At 50.3% G+C, this 14923-nt stretch overlaps 1 protein-coding gene across 1 annotated transcript in view; it reads left to right on the top strand.

Moving 5' to 3' along the window:
* The window catches only part of ATL1 (atlastin GTPase 1), a 24961-nt gene that overhangs the window by 216 nt on the left and 9822 nt on the right, over positions 1-14923 (top strand). Inside the window, exons 2-9 of the mRNA XM_009698511.1 lie at positions 534-624; positions 3288-3535; positions 3853-3987; positions 4836-4940; positions 5647-5697; positions 7601-7657; positions 11803-11895; positions 12842-12980. Of these exons, the coding sequence (XP_009696813.1) occupies positions 534-624; positions 3288-3535; positions 3853-3987; positions 4836-4940; positions 5647-5697; positions 7601-7657; positions 11803-11895; positions 12842-12980 (919 nt within the window). The remainder of the gene's footprint in view (positions 1-533; positions 625-3287; positions 3536-3852; positions 3988-4835; positions 4941-5646; positions 5698-7600; positions 7658-11802; positions 11896-12841; positions 12981-14923) is intronic.

The raw sequence follows: 14923 nt of genomic DNA, 5'->3' as shown, positions 1-14923 counted from the left end.
AGAACTTCCGAACTGTGGGGGTGACCGAGCCCTGGCACAGGCTGCCCAGAGAGGCTGTGGGGTCTCCTGCTCTGGAGAGATTCAAACCCCACCTGGACGTGATCCTGTGCAACTGCTGTAGGTGCCCCTGCCTTGGCAGGGGGTTGGACTGGGTGATCTCCAGAGGGCCCTTCCAACCCCAACCAGTCTGTGATTATGTGATAACAGGGCTGAAATTAGTTCAGAGACCTGCTTAATATAATGCCTTTTCTCCTGATCTTTCCAGTGAACTGGGAAATCAGTATATCCTGCCCGTAATACTTTGTATTTTGCCCCTATGTTGTGCAAACAGCCTGGCTTTCCTGGTGTTCACGTGATGGAAGCAAGGACATCCCCTGGGAGACCATGGCCGCTTTGGACTGTTACCTGTCCCTGGAGACATTGTCCCCAAATCTGTCAATATCTGCTAAAAAAACCCCGCTCCTTACAGATTCTGTTGTTTTGAAGGGACAACACAATCTATTCTCCTCTGCACTGGCTGTTGCTCTTTCCAGCAGCTGAACCGGAGGGAGAGGAAGATCTGGGAGATCCCATCCAGGTACCAGCAGCAGCAAGAGGGGGAATCTGGCACCAACTGTCCCTCTGGTAGGAGGATGCGAGGGACCCCCCTCAGTCCTCTGTCATGGTGCTCGGATCCTTGACCAGCACTGGCAGTCCATTCGGCTCTCTGGGCTGGGGGCATCCGTGCTGCCTTTCCCTGTGCTTGAAGCCTGCAGACAGCAGGGTTTGTGCCCGTCTTGGTACCCAGCTGGGTGCTCTGGCTGCAGCTCCCATTACTTCTAGTGTGGGACGAGTAAAATGCTGTCCCCCTCTCCCTCTCTCTGCATCTCTGCAAGATGGGACTTGTCTGGTCTGGGGAGGTGGCAAAGCTATTTCGCCTACAGCCCTGATTGCTTGGCTAGAGATGGAAATGTTTAGATTTAATTTGACGTACCAATTTTTTCCTGCCTCTGCCATGAGTCACATCCTATACAAGGTTGTCTCCACTGTCCTTTCTGTGCAGCTGTAAAAAGAAAAAAAAAATTGGATTCAGTTAGCTGAGCAGGGCATTGGGAAACACCGTGGGAGAGGAGGTATTATTTCCTATCATAGACTTTATATGGCATTTGCAGCACGGCCGTGCTTAAAAAGAGCACGCGAGCCGGTGGCCCTTTGGCACCTGTCCATACTTACATGTAGGGAAGATCTTAATGGTGGAAACGGTGTTTGGTGTGTGTGGCAAAAGGACTGACTGCTCTCAGAGACCTTCATTTTTCAAGCCATTTGGTGATGTGTGCCTGGATCCTGGGTGTATTTGAAATTAGTTTTGGTTTGTTTTTTTTTTCCTGGAGGCCCCTAAGCAGTGACACAGGGCAGGGGCTGGGGTTTGGTGTTTAAAGGGAGTTTGGTGCTGCTGGTCCCCAGCTGCTGCAGTCTGGTGGAGAATCTAGCTTTTCAGAGCGTTTGGGACTTTTGTTTTGCTAAAAAACCTCCAAGCATGGGGAAGAAAAGAGCTTTGTCTTTCAACTGTGAGCAAAGAAAGCTCGTAGTATATGTCCGAGAGCCACCAGAAATCCCCTAGCAACCAGGCTTAATGATCCTGGTATTTCATTGCAGGATCATAGGAAATCAGAAACTCGTACAAAAGCACTGCTGTTATTTCAAATATGAAGTTGCTGCTGGAGGCTTCTTTATGAAGAGGCCCAGAATGGGCAAACCCTATTCCTCTTGGTATTTATAGCTTGCCTTTTAGCATGTGCACACATAGTCCTTGTGCTCTGAAACAGCTGGGACTGGCTGAAAACTGGGTCCCCGAGGTCAGGGGCTGAAACAGAGACCAAGGAGGTTTAACTTGAGGCTACTATGTTTGGAAAGTTGCAGCCTGAGCCAATGAGCCAGGAAGTTTTTGTAGAAATGTGGGGGAACTTTCGGTCACACGCTCCCTTCGCTGCTGGCGAGGAGATTTCGCCTGGCTGTAAGGTGAGGTGACTGGCATGATTAATCACCTTCAGCTTCTGGCATGATTAATCACCTTCAGCATCTCTTTCCTGTGCTGGGAAGTTTGGAGACAACAAAAGGAAAATTACTGGAGCCGGCCTGCTCTTTGCAAACCCCAGGGCTGCAGTGTCTGTGGATGGCAGGTCTTAAAACGCATCCATCTCCCGTATTGTCGCAGGTACACGAAGCGGCCCAAACGGACCATGAGGCCATGAAAAGCTGTAATCGTCTCAGCTGCGCCGGCCTGGTGATCCGTGTCTGTCTGGCCTGCTGCCATTGCCGAGCGTGGATGCGGTGATGGAACGCTGGGTCCCTGCCCATCCCCTCCAAAGGCTCCTGCTGCAGCATCATGCTTCTCACTCCTCCCCTGTCCCGGTGGGGAGGTGAGACCCTCTTGTAAGGCCGTATGAATGCTACACGGCCTGGGCAGCACTCGCCTCTGTACCGGGGAGCAGCTCTGCAGGGAACCTTGCCATTTTGAAGTGGGAAAGTGAGCAGTGCCTGTGCTTTGCATATGCTTTCCACTTGGGAGTGAAGAAGTGGCTTTTATCAAGATGGGCACGTGTCTTCGTGGCCTGGTTCCTGCTGGGGCTGTCTCGGGGTGAGGCTGTCGATGAGGTCGATGGCAGAAGCAGCAGATTACACTTTGAGCATTGGTGCAGACTGCAGATGGAGCGAGACTCTGCTGTTGCTACAGAAACAGCAGTTGCACAGGCTGCATAAAGGCAGAGTCCTTTGGTAGAGCCATGAGGTACTTAGACACCTGAGCTTGAATGCTGGATCCATTTTTGAGACAGCCTTCAGGAAGGACCTGGTGGGCTGTGTCCAGAGCAGTCAGATGCCTAGACTGATAGCAAGGGATGATTGAGGGGCTTGGACATCTCTCTTCTAGCAGAGAAAAAGCTAAGGGAGGTGTTATGGCAGTCTTTGTGTGTGTAAGAAGTTGTTGCAGGCAAGAAGAGAGTGATCTGTTCTCCATGTTATCTGTTCTCCATGTCAACTCTCGTAGGACAAAAAGTAATGGATGTGTTTTGTCAAGGGAGATTCCAGCAGGGAACTCTCTGCCTACAGGGAGGACGTGGACAGATGGCCCCAGAGTGGCATGGAGTCTCCATCGAGATGTCTGAGGACAGGTTCAACAGATACCTGCTCTGAACGATGCTGGTTTGGGATGGCTGTTTGGGCCAGCTGGCCCTGTCCAGCCCTGCTGTCTGATTCTGCACTTTGCAGAAGAAGGAACCTAACAGCTCTTGTTTTACTTGTTTATGCAGGTAGTTTTGCAGAGAAGACTTACGAGTGGAGCTCAGAGGAGGAGGAGTCCGTGAGGAAGGCAGGACCAGTCCAAGTCCTCATTGTCAAAGATGACCATTCCTTTGAGCTGGATGAAGCTGCACTGAACCGCATCCTCCTCTCAGAGGCTGTCAGAGATAAAGAGGTCGTGGCTGTGTCTGTTGCTGGAGCTTTTAGAAAAGGAAAATCATTCCTGATGGACTTCATGCTGCGGTACATGTACAATAAGGTACGGATCCAGCTCAGGTGGCTCTTCCCAGGAGTATGGTGCTGCTACTCATTGCTCCCGTGTACCGGCCAGGGATGAGCAGGACACTTGGCTTCACAAAATAAAATAGAGCAGATCCTTCCACAGCCTGGTGCACCAGTGGGTCTCTAGTGGACTCTTGACTTTGGAGCACAGGTGTCCACATTTGCTGCCCTGTAGGAGACCTCTCTTAACAGGGGCTGCCCCCCTCCAGTGCTGGGGTGGAGGCGGCACAGAGGGAAAGTGTAAAACCAAAGTGAGATAAGAACTTCAGCAATTTTTTCTGTTCCTCCCTGCAGGAAGCAGTGGACTGGGTCGGAGATTACAATGAGCCTCTGACTGGTTTCTCCTGGAGGGGAGGGTCTGAGCGGGAGACGACTGGCATTCAGATATGGAGCGAGGTTTTCCTGGTGGACAAGCCGGATGGTAAAAAGGTGTGTGCTTCTCTGCTGCATTGCTGTCTGTTGCTGGTCAGCTCATTTTTCTCTTCCAGCTTTTGTAAGACTCTCCTGCCTTATCTTGAGTGGCTCAAATGCCTGTGCAAGTTTAGAGAAGGTCTTCAATACCATATCCCTAATGGGTTTAATGCAATGAGTTGATACAATGTCTAGGTGTCCCTGATATGCTCTCTAGGTGTCCCTCTAACTCTTGGCATCCCAGAATTTATTTCTCTGCTCTTCCCAGGGATCTTGAATGTGAGGTCCTTGCAAACTACTCCCCTTTCCTAGAGCAGTAGCTGCAAAATGGAGTGTCTTCATTCAGGGTGGTCAAATACAGTGCAAACTGGATTTTGGGGTATCCTGTAAATTCAACTTATAGCCAGGAATATTTGTATTTGTCTGCTCTTTAATAGAGACCCCAACACCAGAGTGACACTGAATTATTCACGGTGTGATTTCTAATACTGACTGGTGTTTTGGGTTAAGGAGGTGTAATACAATGCCCTGTTTGGCTTCGGTGACATGAAGCTAATGAAGACTTAGGAAAAGACCCATCCGCTCTGACAGCAAGTATTTGAGGAGCAAAGCAGTTCCCTCCTCTGCGTTGCATAGCATTCATTTCGCTGCCTGCTGGAATCATCGCGCTGTCAAGAGTGACTGGGGCTGCTCTTTTCCTTTGTCCTCCACCAATTATGAGTTTGAACCAGAACCAGTGAGATTCCCAGCACAATAATGCAGCTGACGTTCACCCCCCGACCCCTTTGGCATTTGAGAGTGATTTTGCTTGGATGCAGATGCTGAACAAGTGCATCCAAGCTGACATGGAGCTTTCTACCTCTCAGGTTGCAGTGTTACTGATGGACACGCAGGGGACCTTTGACAGTCAGTCCACCTTGCGGGATTCGGCCACCGTGTTTGCCCTTAGCACCATGATCAGCTCGATACAGGTAAGAAGGAGGATGTCTCCAGGAATCACTTCCTAAAAGGTGGTGGCAAAACCCCAGTAGCTTGGCACCAGCCTAACACAGCAGCTAGTCAGGGCCTTTGGTGGGAGAGCCACAGGCCAGCCTATGGGCAGGATTCACACATGACTCCATCATCACAGGGAACGCTCTCATCTCCTCATCTCACCCCAAGAGCAGGGCCAGCAGCACATGCACCCTTTTGCTTCCAGCTACCAAAGAGGAAAGGACCTTGGTCTGGGGAATTGGGTTTGCTTTTGTCTCAGTGCTGCTGGAGAAACCTCTGAGCTGGAGATGTTCACACCCCAGTAACGACATAGCCTATTGGGCTTCCCTTCGAATGGGATGGAAACTGTGTTTTGGTACAGAGCACAGCACATCATAAAAATGGCAAAGAAGGAAGATTATTTGGACCTGACAGGCTTCCAGGCTGGGGCATGAAAGCCCTTCGTGGTCCCATGCTGGAGTGTTTTGCTGCACAGGGGGCTGCAGTGCCTGTCTGTCTGACAGTGTGAGTCTGTCCAGCAGTACAACTGTGCTTGGGGCCTGTCTTGTGCCGGCACCACAGGCCAGCTGGGACTTCGGCTGTGTCCCTGTGGTAATGTCGTAGGCTTTAACCACACCAAGCCCCGTGTTGGCCCAAAGGACAGGCCATTCTGAGTGCTCTGAAGTTTTTGTTTTTTAAATGCAGGTTTATAACTTGTCCCAGAACGTGCAGGAAGATGATCTGCAGCACTTGCAGGTAAGACCCTTGTCCCTGCTGCTCTGCAGCACTGGGGGGCCTGGATTATGCTCTGCACTTGCAAATTCTGTTGTTTTGGAAAGGCACCTTCTCATTCAGAGCCACAAAAGGGTTTTGTTTCCCAACTCCCATATTGGTTCATGGGTGTGGAGGAGCAGTCACTTGGGTTGAAACCTGTCTTGCCTACGCTCTCGTAGCATGGCTTCTTGGGGGCCTGGGTCCTTTGGCAGGACAGTCAGTGGGGCACTTGCCAGGAGGGACTGTTCCTGTCTCTGGGGCATGTGTCTTCCTCAAGGCTGATCGCCTGTGGAGCTGCAAAGGGCCCCTGGCCGTGCTTGGTGCTGCAGCAGGTGGCTGAGGGACACAGAGAGGCTGAAGGAACCAAGGCTGTTGAGTCAGGAGACAAAAGTGACTGAGAGGGGAGGTGGTGATGATCTTCAGCTGTATTTGAGGCTGCTGCAAAGTGGAGGGCAGTATCTTTTCATGTGTCCACACTGCACAGGTCCAGTTGTTGTGGGTGATGCTGCAGTCAGAGAGGGTTAAGTTGACTTTCTAGTGACAAGGTTAGAGGAGCATCAAACAGACTGCGTAGGGTGGGTGGGGAGTACCCATCCCAGAGCATCTCAGTGTGGAGCACCCATCACAAGTCTGCCACAAACAGTCTGGATATAGCTCAAACTGGCCTGTGTGTCCTTCCACAGGATTGTGCTGGGGTTCCTTGGGGAGCAGAGACCCATCAGAGGCCAGGACTCACCCATGGGGCTGGAAACATGCAGTGACCTGTAGCAGGGGGCTAAAGTGACTGGTACAGGGAGGGTCACAGGATAGTTAACCATGTATTGGCTGTACCCTGCTGCTGTGAGTGTCCGTCCGCTACTCCGTGAGTAGAGGCAGTAAAAATACTCCTTTGACTTAAGTGACGGTGAAGCTGATGATGGAAGTTGCACTGTTCATGCTGTAGGACGAGATCTTTGTACTGTTAGGAGAAGCCCAAAGAAATTGGATAGCTGTTTATAAGCCTGGATACTGACATCTGGTACTGGCTCAATACCGGTGACCCCTCAGGGTAATTACAGCCCTAACTGTTGGAGACAAGCAGCTAATGGGATTTTTGAGGCACAGTTGTCCTGCCCATTTCCTGATATTACCTCTAGCTTTCTCTTCTGTTTAGGTGATTGATTCATTGATTGGTTAGGTAGGTTTTTCCAGGAGCTAAAGTCCAGCTGGAAAAGTCATCATTTGAAAACTTCTGTATCATTTCAGTCAGTAAATATTTTTAACAATTATGCCTTTTTAACATTGAACTTATCCAGTGTAACGCTGATCTTTCAGTTTGGATTTTAAACCATTATTGTTTAACAAGTTGACCCATTTTTCTGCATCTGTGAAATACATTATTGTGCCTTAGGTTAGAAATTAGAGTCCGGAGAGACTGGAGAACCTTCAAATCTTGCTGGTAGGCTGATCTCACAGTCTTTGCACGGTGGGGATTTGCAGGGAAAGTACTTATTTCTGAATTCATTTCCGCTTCTTCCTGAAGTGTTTAAAGAGAGCAGGGCTCCAGCAGTCCCCTGTAGCACGTGAAGTTTCTGGTTGGTATGAAAGCAATAGCAGGCAGCTGATTTGAGCCATTTTTCACAGGTTTGGCAGCCAAAAATTCCAGGCTGAGATCTTTCATGTGAGGGCTCAGCATGGTGATTGTCCGTAACAGGTCCATGTGCCTCTCAGATGCGAACCGAAAGCACACAGCCAGCCAGTTTCTGTTCCAGCTCTGCAAATGGTGCTGTTAGCCCCGAGTCAACAACCGTCCCTTGCTACTTGTGCCTCTGTGGCCCACAGCCGTCTGCCCGGCCGTGGCGACTGACAAGCTAACAGTCCTGTTGTTCTTTACTTCTCCTTCCAGCTTTTCACCGAGTATGGCCGGCTGGCGATGGAGGAGACATTCTTGAAACCTTTCCAGGTGAGTCCGAGGGTCCTGGACAGCGCACGGCCCCTGTGCCGGAGGTGGCTTGGCCCCAAGCCGGCTGGCTTTACCACGAGGTGTCACTGCAGTTTGCAGGACAGAAGGAGATGGGGATGCCTGGGGATCGGCTCAGCTGTGCGAAGGAAAAGCTTTATGCTTCCTTGCCCCCAAAGAGGCTTCCAAATACGTCCAGCATCCCTCTTTCTTTTCTCTCGGAACCCTTATCATCCTGAGAGCTCTGCCCTGTCCTGCCAGATGTCCTGCTGGGCTTGGAAGACAGTCAGGTTTTGGAGCAGGTTTGTCACACTGTCTGCTCGGGACTCTCCCCAGCCTTCACTTGGAGAGGTTTGAACCCACCTGCCCTGGGAATCCCTGCTCCTGGCAAAATGAAAGGACAAGGATTAGCTCAGAGCGCTTGTGAGTGACAGCAGAGCTGTGGGAAGGCTCGATTTAAGTGGGGTTTTAACGTCAAGTAAGGGACATCTGTTCATCCTGCTGCTGCCCAACCTGTGAAAAGCTGGCATTCAAAAAAAGGGACAGCATCGAGCAGATGCAGCTTGCTCTGGACACCAGAGCTGTGAGCAGCCCCAGGGGTGGGAGGATAGTTGTCTGTGACAGCCCCTTCCAGGGGGAGAGTGAATATGAGTGAAAAGAGACAAAGCGGAAGGTAGAGGGGGCAGAAGGTAGCCATGGCATGGCTGTGGCAGCTCACTAAAGCTCCAGTCCTTCAACAGATCGAGTCATGATTTTGTATGACTTTTGATTATGACTGCATCGAATCCTGGGCCCCTGGGAGGCTGGGGAGGTGCTTGAAAAGGTTTTGAAGCTTTTGTGGGTCTGCGGGACGAGGTGTGAGCCAGGGAGCGGGGGCTAAGGGGATGGAGGGAGCGATGCTGCGATGTCCCTACATGTCCTGATGCTGCAGTGGATCTGCGGGGCTCATTGCATGGTTGAGGTGGTAAATAGAAGGAAAACACCTTCTGTGGGGCTCTGGCCTTGTCCTGTACAAGTCGTTCCTTTAACCAGATGCTCTTTGACAGTCCCAATGGCTTGGTCCCAGCTGACATCCACAGTAGGTCGATGGGAGTTTGTGAGCTTCCCCAAAGTGGAAAACAGCAGCAAGCAAAACATTCTGTAAAAATGCAAATAGTCATTGGGAATGGATTACAGCTATTTTACTTTTGCCTTCCAACATAAAAAGAGAGTTACCGTCCTCACCACCATCCTGGAAGGCCTAAGGGGTTTATAGGGTGTCTGTGATCAGGAAGTGGAAATAAAATTAAAAGGTTAATAAATACAACAAATGGACAAATTAAGATGTTGGGGACCTTTGAGGGTATGTTGGATGCTGGCACGGGCAGATGACTGATAAACAATGTGAAAGCTACCAATGAAAATTTATGACTTGTAGTAGTGAGAGCTAGGAGAAAATTGTAATGTGGTACAGAAAAAAGCCAGACTTTAAACAAATATTCCTGTTCCTTATTTAAAAACTATCAGGATAATGTAGCCAAATACTTCAGTGAAAGTGAAATACTTCCTACTCCATCAGTAAAAAGGAGGCTGTAAGGGGAAACTTTGAAATATGCTTAAGTCATTAGGTCTGGGTAATAGGCTCTGATTTTACCAAAGACCGTAATTGCTGTCAAGTCACACAGTTTGGTGGATAGCAACTCTCGTCAAACAATCCCATTATCAATTTTTAAAAGACCGCAAGTTCAGTTGATAAAGGTGACTGTTGCCATGATACGTTGCCTTCTGTAAACCTTATCTCCCTACGATGCTGATTAAAAGCAAGTGAACAACATACCAAGTCAGCATTGTCTGTTTTAATCCATTGTAAATGGATTAAAAACTCATTAACTGATAGATGACAGAGCACACTGAACTAATTTTACTAGGGAATCATCATCCTTCAGAAGTGTTTCCTTGGGGCTCCCCCCAGGGTCTCTCTGATTCACTGTCATCTTCGTTAATGATCTGGGGAAAAATATCAAACGACTGCTGGTAACCCTTGCAGATGTGATAAAATTTGGTAGAAGGATTGATGGTGATGTGGCCAGGTGAATAATGGAGATCTATCTGTCCTCGTTGCGAAGTGGGCTGGTTCCTACAAAGCACGTTTTTAAAGACAGCTGAGTGTTTTGGTTAAGGAGCCGGAGAAGGGCGATGGTAAATAAACTGCTTTTCCAGCCAGGAGGATCAGACAGCGTGCTGCTGAGTGTCTGCAGCTGAGGCTGGACAAAGCCAGACTAGCAGCAAGGAGCACACTGGTAATGGGGGGACAATTTAATGCTTAGGGTGGCTTAATGAGAGATGCAGGGACTTCTCTGGTAGCTGCAGGCTTTAAATCGAGAGAGCTCTCTTTGCAGAAGAGAGTCTACAGCCCGAGTTTCTTGGGTGAGGTTCCAGGCCTGTAAGTCAAACAAGCTGAACGTCTTTTGTTCTTAAAATATACAAATCTGTAAAGGAGGCTTTGGAAAACAGCTCCTATAGGAGCTGCCAAGCAGGGAGTGCGGAGAAAGTGTCGATAGCGAGGCAGTTGCATTGATCCTGCTGGAAGGGAAGTAATACTTGGCAGTGGAAAATTAACGTTTCCCTTCAGCTCTCTCCTCTCCACGGTGTGTCCTCGCACTTGAGCTGAAGTGTAACCGCCTGTGCTTAAAAGACCACGAGTTCAGTTGATAAAGGTATTGGAGCCCTGATCAGATGCCAGGCCTGGTCACGATGCCTTTGCAAACGCTGAGCGTGGTGCCTGGCAGTTTGCTGGGCTGGAGGGGCTGAGGGCAGCTATGAGGCATGGTAAAGACAGCACGTCTGGAACAGTTTTGCCTAAGAAAAAAGAAAATAATTTCCAAGTCAAACAGTGCAAGGCATGCATAATGTGTTTGTGGAAAAGTCCTAAACATGGATATGTCTCCTAAGCATCTCATGGTCTTAGAAAGAACAGCGTGTCCTGAAACAGCTAACTGGGTGCAGTTGCTGTGGCTTGTCATGCAGTTAGAAATGGCCAACTCACTGTTTTCTTTTTTTTTTTTTCCCCCAAAAAACTTTCCTGATGTTTTATGGAAGAGAAATAAGGAGGGGAAATATTTTCCCTCCTTCCACTAAATCTTTGTTCTAAACAGACAATTTTTAGGGAAATTCCAATGAAATGGGTTCCACTTGCTGACCTGCTTATTCATGTTCATGAGAGGAACGCTGGCACCCCAGGCACCTCCTGGGCTTCAGCGTTCAGGGCTTCCCCTCCAAACTGTGTATTCGTTGCATGGGACATAGGTCGCTTGCACAGATGAGACACTGAAGCCATGATTTCTTCTGAAAACTTTTTTTTTTAAAAGATTAAAAGTCGACTGTACTGGTATTTATTTATTTCATAGGAACTTTGAATGCCTCAATAAAGATTACAAAAGCCAGTGATTTCTTATTCACCCTCGTTATCCTGCATCTGCTTCTCATTAAAAGTCTGTCTGGAAGGCTGCCCAGTGAAAAAGGATGAAAAAATGAGCTTGTAAAATTCCCATAGGATGGAACTAAATGTGGCTGGAATTAGGGAGCTCGTTGCCTTTGTCCTGGTTAGCAGAATTCTCTTTCTTGTTTTGCAGTTAAATGATCAACGCTTTTCTTCAAGCTCGGGAATCAAACTGCCACCCAGCAAACCCATACAGCAGTCTGGGCTTTGCTCCCCCCTTCCCCTTGTAGGACACGGCCACACATGCAATGAGTCTGCCTGGTCTCCGTGCCATGATGGGGTGGCCCTGCACAGAGGGGTATTTCTACCGGTAAAGGCGTGAGATGCTGCTGGAGCTGGGCAGAGACTCAGGGCCACGTCTTGCTGCGGCAAGAAGGTGGGGGCGACGGTGCTGGGGGGGTTCTGTGACCGCTGTGGGCTCTGACATCTGCTACGAGTGGTGATGGCAAGGAGGGAGGCCCTGAAATCCCTCATGAACCCCCTTTTGATAATGTACAGCGGAGATAGGCATCTCATGTAGCCAGTCCTGATCCTACCATGGGCAGAAATCAAGAGAGCAACGCCTGTGAAAGATGAGTTTTTCCGAGCTGGCTCTGGAGCAGCTGGTACCTTTGACTTAGGGGGAGCTGTATGGCACTGACCCCGTTGTGTTTCTGTCTCTGTTTTCTAGTCCCTTATATTCCTTGTTCGTGACTGGAGCTTCCCTTATGAGTTTTCCTATGGATCCGATGGTGGTGCAAGATTTTTGGAGAAGCGGCTGAAGGTGCGTTCTTTCTAATCTGGGTTCATTTAATGAGCAGTGCTAGTCTGGAGGTATGCTTGTGGGTGATGGAGAGTGAAGAGGCGAATCTGAGTTGTGACCCTGGGGATGATACGCTGCCATCACCTGCGTGGATGGAGAGCGCACAGGACACGAGGGTGAGACAGTGCTGGGGGGGATCTGGGGACAGCCAGTGCTGGAGAGCGTAATCCTGGGCAAGGAGCAGGGAATGGGGTGCGGAGCACCAGCACGACTGAGGGTTCGGCTGGGTGGCCATAACGCTGACTCTTAGGTGTGAACTGGAGCGTACAGAGATGCTGGTTACGGTCACGCTTATCCAGTGCCTTAAAATCACAGAAGAGGCATTTTAGGAGGCTGAATTTCCTTGCCATGTTCAGTGGAGGGCTAAGGCTGGCTGTGCTAGGCTTCTGCCCAGGCCCAGGCTCCCTGGGGTTCTCTTGCTGGGAGTGACTGGGAGAGATGTTAGAGGTGGGAGTCAGCAGATTCCCAAGAGACCAGGAATGACATTTTAGTAATAGGTAGTTGTACAATAAAAATGATGGGCAAGGGCTCTGCTGGGATTAATCAGGAAATGCATGGTTGATTTGGTAGTGGAGAGACCTAATTAAATGCGAGACAAGGAAGGCCCTAGTGGGAAATCCCAAATATTTTTGTATTCCAGTCATACATGGGCACGTACATTTTCCAAACGATAATAACATGCCCCAGGGCATGTGGTCAGAGATACGCTAGTTCCTTGGTGGCTGGAAGAGCCTTGTCTTCATCCTCGCGCAGCGTATCCCTACGGGATGTCCTTCTCTGTTGCTCCTTCCCGCTGTAAGCAGCTGCAGTGCGGAGTACCCTGTACTCCTGCCAGCACCGCTGGCCCAGCGTTACTGGTGTCCCCATCAGAAGGAAACCCCCCTGACGGCAAACTGGTCTCTCACAGGTCTCAGGAAATCAGCATGAAGAGCTGCAGAACGTCAGAAAGCACATCCATTCATGCTTCACCAAAATCTCCTGCTTCCTCTTACCTCATCCGGGCCTGAAAGTCGCCACCAACCCTAATTTTGATGGAAAACTGAAAGGTATGAAGGCAAAGGTCTGGTTTTGTAAGCTGATACCTCAGATGCCCTGGCAGACTGTCCCGCTGCTCCCTGAAACCTCTATAAGTATTTTCCATAAAAAACTTCTGGGAGAGGAGATGGATCCTCCTACCAACGACGTACAAACGGTTGGCTACTGCTTCCAAGTCCAGCAAACAGACATGGAGACCAAAAAGGTGTGGGAGGCCAAGGCAGAGCTGCAGGCTGAAATGGTGTGGTTAGGGCAAGACAGAGGTGGAGGCTGAAAAGGTATGGGAGGTGGAAAAAGTGTGGGAGGCCAAGAGAGAGATGGAGACCAAAAAGGCATGGGAGGCCAAAAAGGTGTGGGACATCGAAAAGATGTGGGAGGCCAAGAGAGAGATGGGAGTCTGAAAAGGTGTGAAAGACTACAGAATGTGGGAGACCAAGAGAGTTGGAGGCTGAAAAGGCATGGGAGGCCGAGAGAGACATGGAGGCCTAAACGGTATGGGAGGCCCAGACAGAGGTGGAGTCGAAAAAGGTGTGAGAGACCAAAAAGGTGTGTGGCTCAAGGAGAGATGTGCAGGCCAAAAAAATGTGGGAGGCCTAGGCAGAGGTGGAGACTGAAAAGGTGTGGGAGGCCAAAAAGAGGTGGGAGGCCAAGAGAGAGGTGAAGACCCAAAAGGTGTGGAGGCCCAGACAGAGGTGGAGGCTGAAAAGGTGTGGGAGGCCAAAAAGGTGTGGGAGGCCGAGAGAGGTTTAGGAGGCTGGAAAGGTGTGAGAGGCGTAAAAGGTGTGGAAGGACCAGAGATGGAGGATGAAAAGATGCGGGAGGCCAAGAGAAAGGTGAGGGCTGCAAATGTGTGGGAGGCTGAAAAGGTGTGGGAGGCCTGGACAGAGGTGGAGGCCAAAAAGATATGGGAGGCCCAGACAGTTTGAGGCTGTAAAGTGTGGGAGGCCAAAAACCTGTGGGAGGCCCAGAGAGAGGTGGAAGCCTAAAAGGTGTGGGAGGCCCAGACAGAGGTGGAGGCTGAAAAGGTGTGGGAGGCTGAGAACCTGTGGTAGCCCCAGACAGACGTGGAGGCCAAAAGGTGTGGGAGGCCCAGGGAGAGGTGAAGGCTGGAAAGGTGTGGGAGGCTCAGACAGAGGTGGAGGCTGAAAAGGTGTGGGAGGCCAAGAGAGAGGTGGAGGCTGTAAAGATGTAAAGGTGTGGGAGGCTGAAATGGTGTGGGAAGGCAAGAGAGAGGTGGAGGCTGGAAACATATGGGAGGCCAAAAAGGCATGGGAGGCCGAAAAGGTGTGGGAGGCCCAGCCAGAGGTTGAGGCCTAAAAGGCCAAGAGAGAGGTAGAGGTTAAAAAGCTGTGGGAGGCTTAAAAGCTTTGGGAAGCCCAGAGAAAGGTTGAGGCCAAAAAGGTGTGGGAGACTGAAAAAGTGTGGGAGGCCAAGAGAGAGGTTCAGGCCGAAAAGGTTTGGCGACCGTAGAGAGGTAGAGTCTGAGGAGGTGTGGGAGGTCAAGAGAGAGATGGAGGCTAAACAGGTACGGGAGGCCCCAAAAGTGTGGGAAGCCCAGAGAGGTGAAAGCCAAAAACGTGTGGGAGGTCCAGCCAGTGGTGGAGGCTGAAGAGGTGTGAGAGGCTGAAAGGGTGAGGGAGGTGGAGATCAAGGTTTGGGAAGCTGAGAAGCTGTGAGAGCCACCGTCAGGGAGCGGAGGCAGGAGAGAGGGCTGCGAGGCTGTCGGGGCAGGACAGGGCTGAGGTGGGAAGGTGCCGGCGGCCGTGGTCAGCCTGCAGTCCCTTCCCATGCCTCCCTTGCAATTCGGCACAGCTGCCGGGCGGTGCGGAGCGGGTGCTGCCGGGCAGGCTGGTGCTTGTGGAGGGCGCGAGGCCACTGACACGTGCTCTCGAGAGAACGTTATTTCACTTTGAAAAGCTTGCCAAGGAATATTTACTCTTCCCAACTTATCTGC

The sequence above is a fragment of the Cariama cristata genome, unplaced genomic scaffold, assembly GCF_000690535.1.
Source record: "Cariama cristata isolate BGI_N322 unplaced genomic scaffold, ASM69053v1 scaffold3694, whole genome shotgun sequence".
Taxonomy (NCBI): Eukaryota; Metazoa; Chordata; class Aves; order Cariamiformes; family Cariamidae; genus Cariama; species Cariama cristata.
This window is presented reverse-complemented; position numbering and strand designations above follow the sequence as displayed.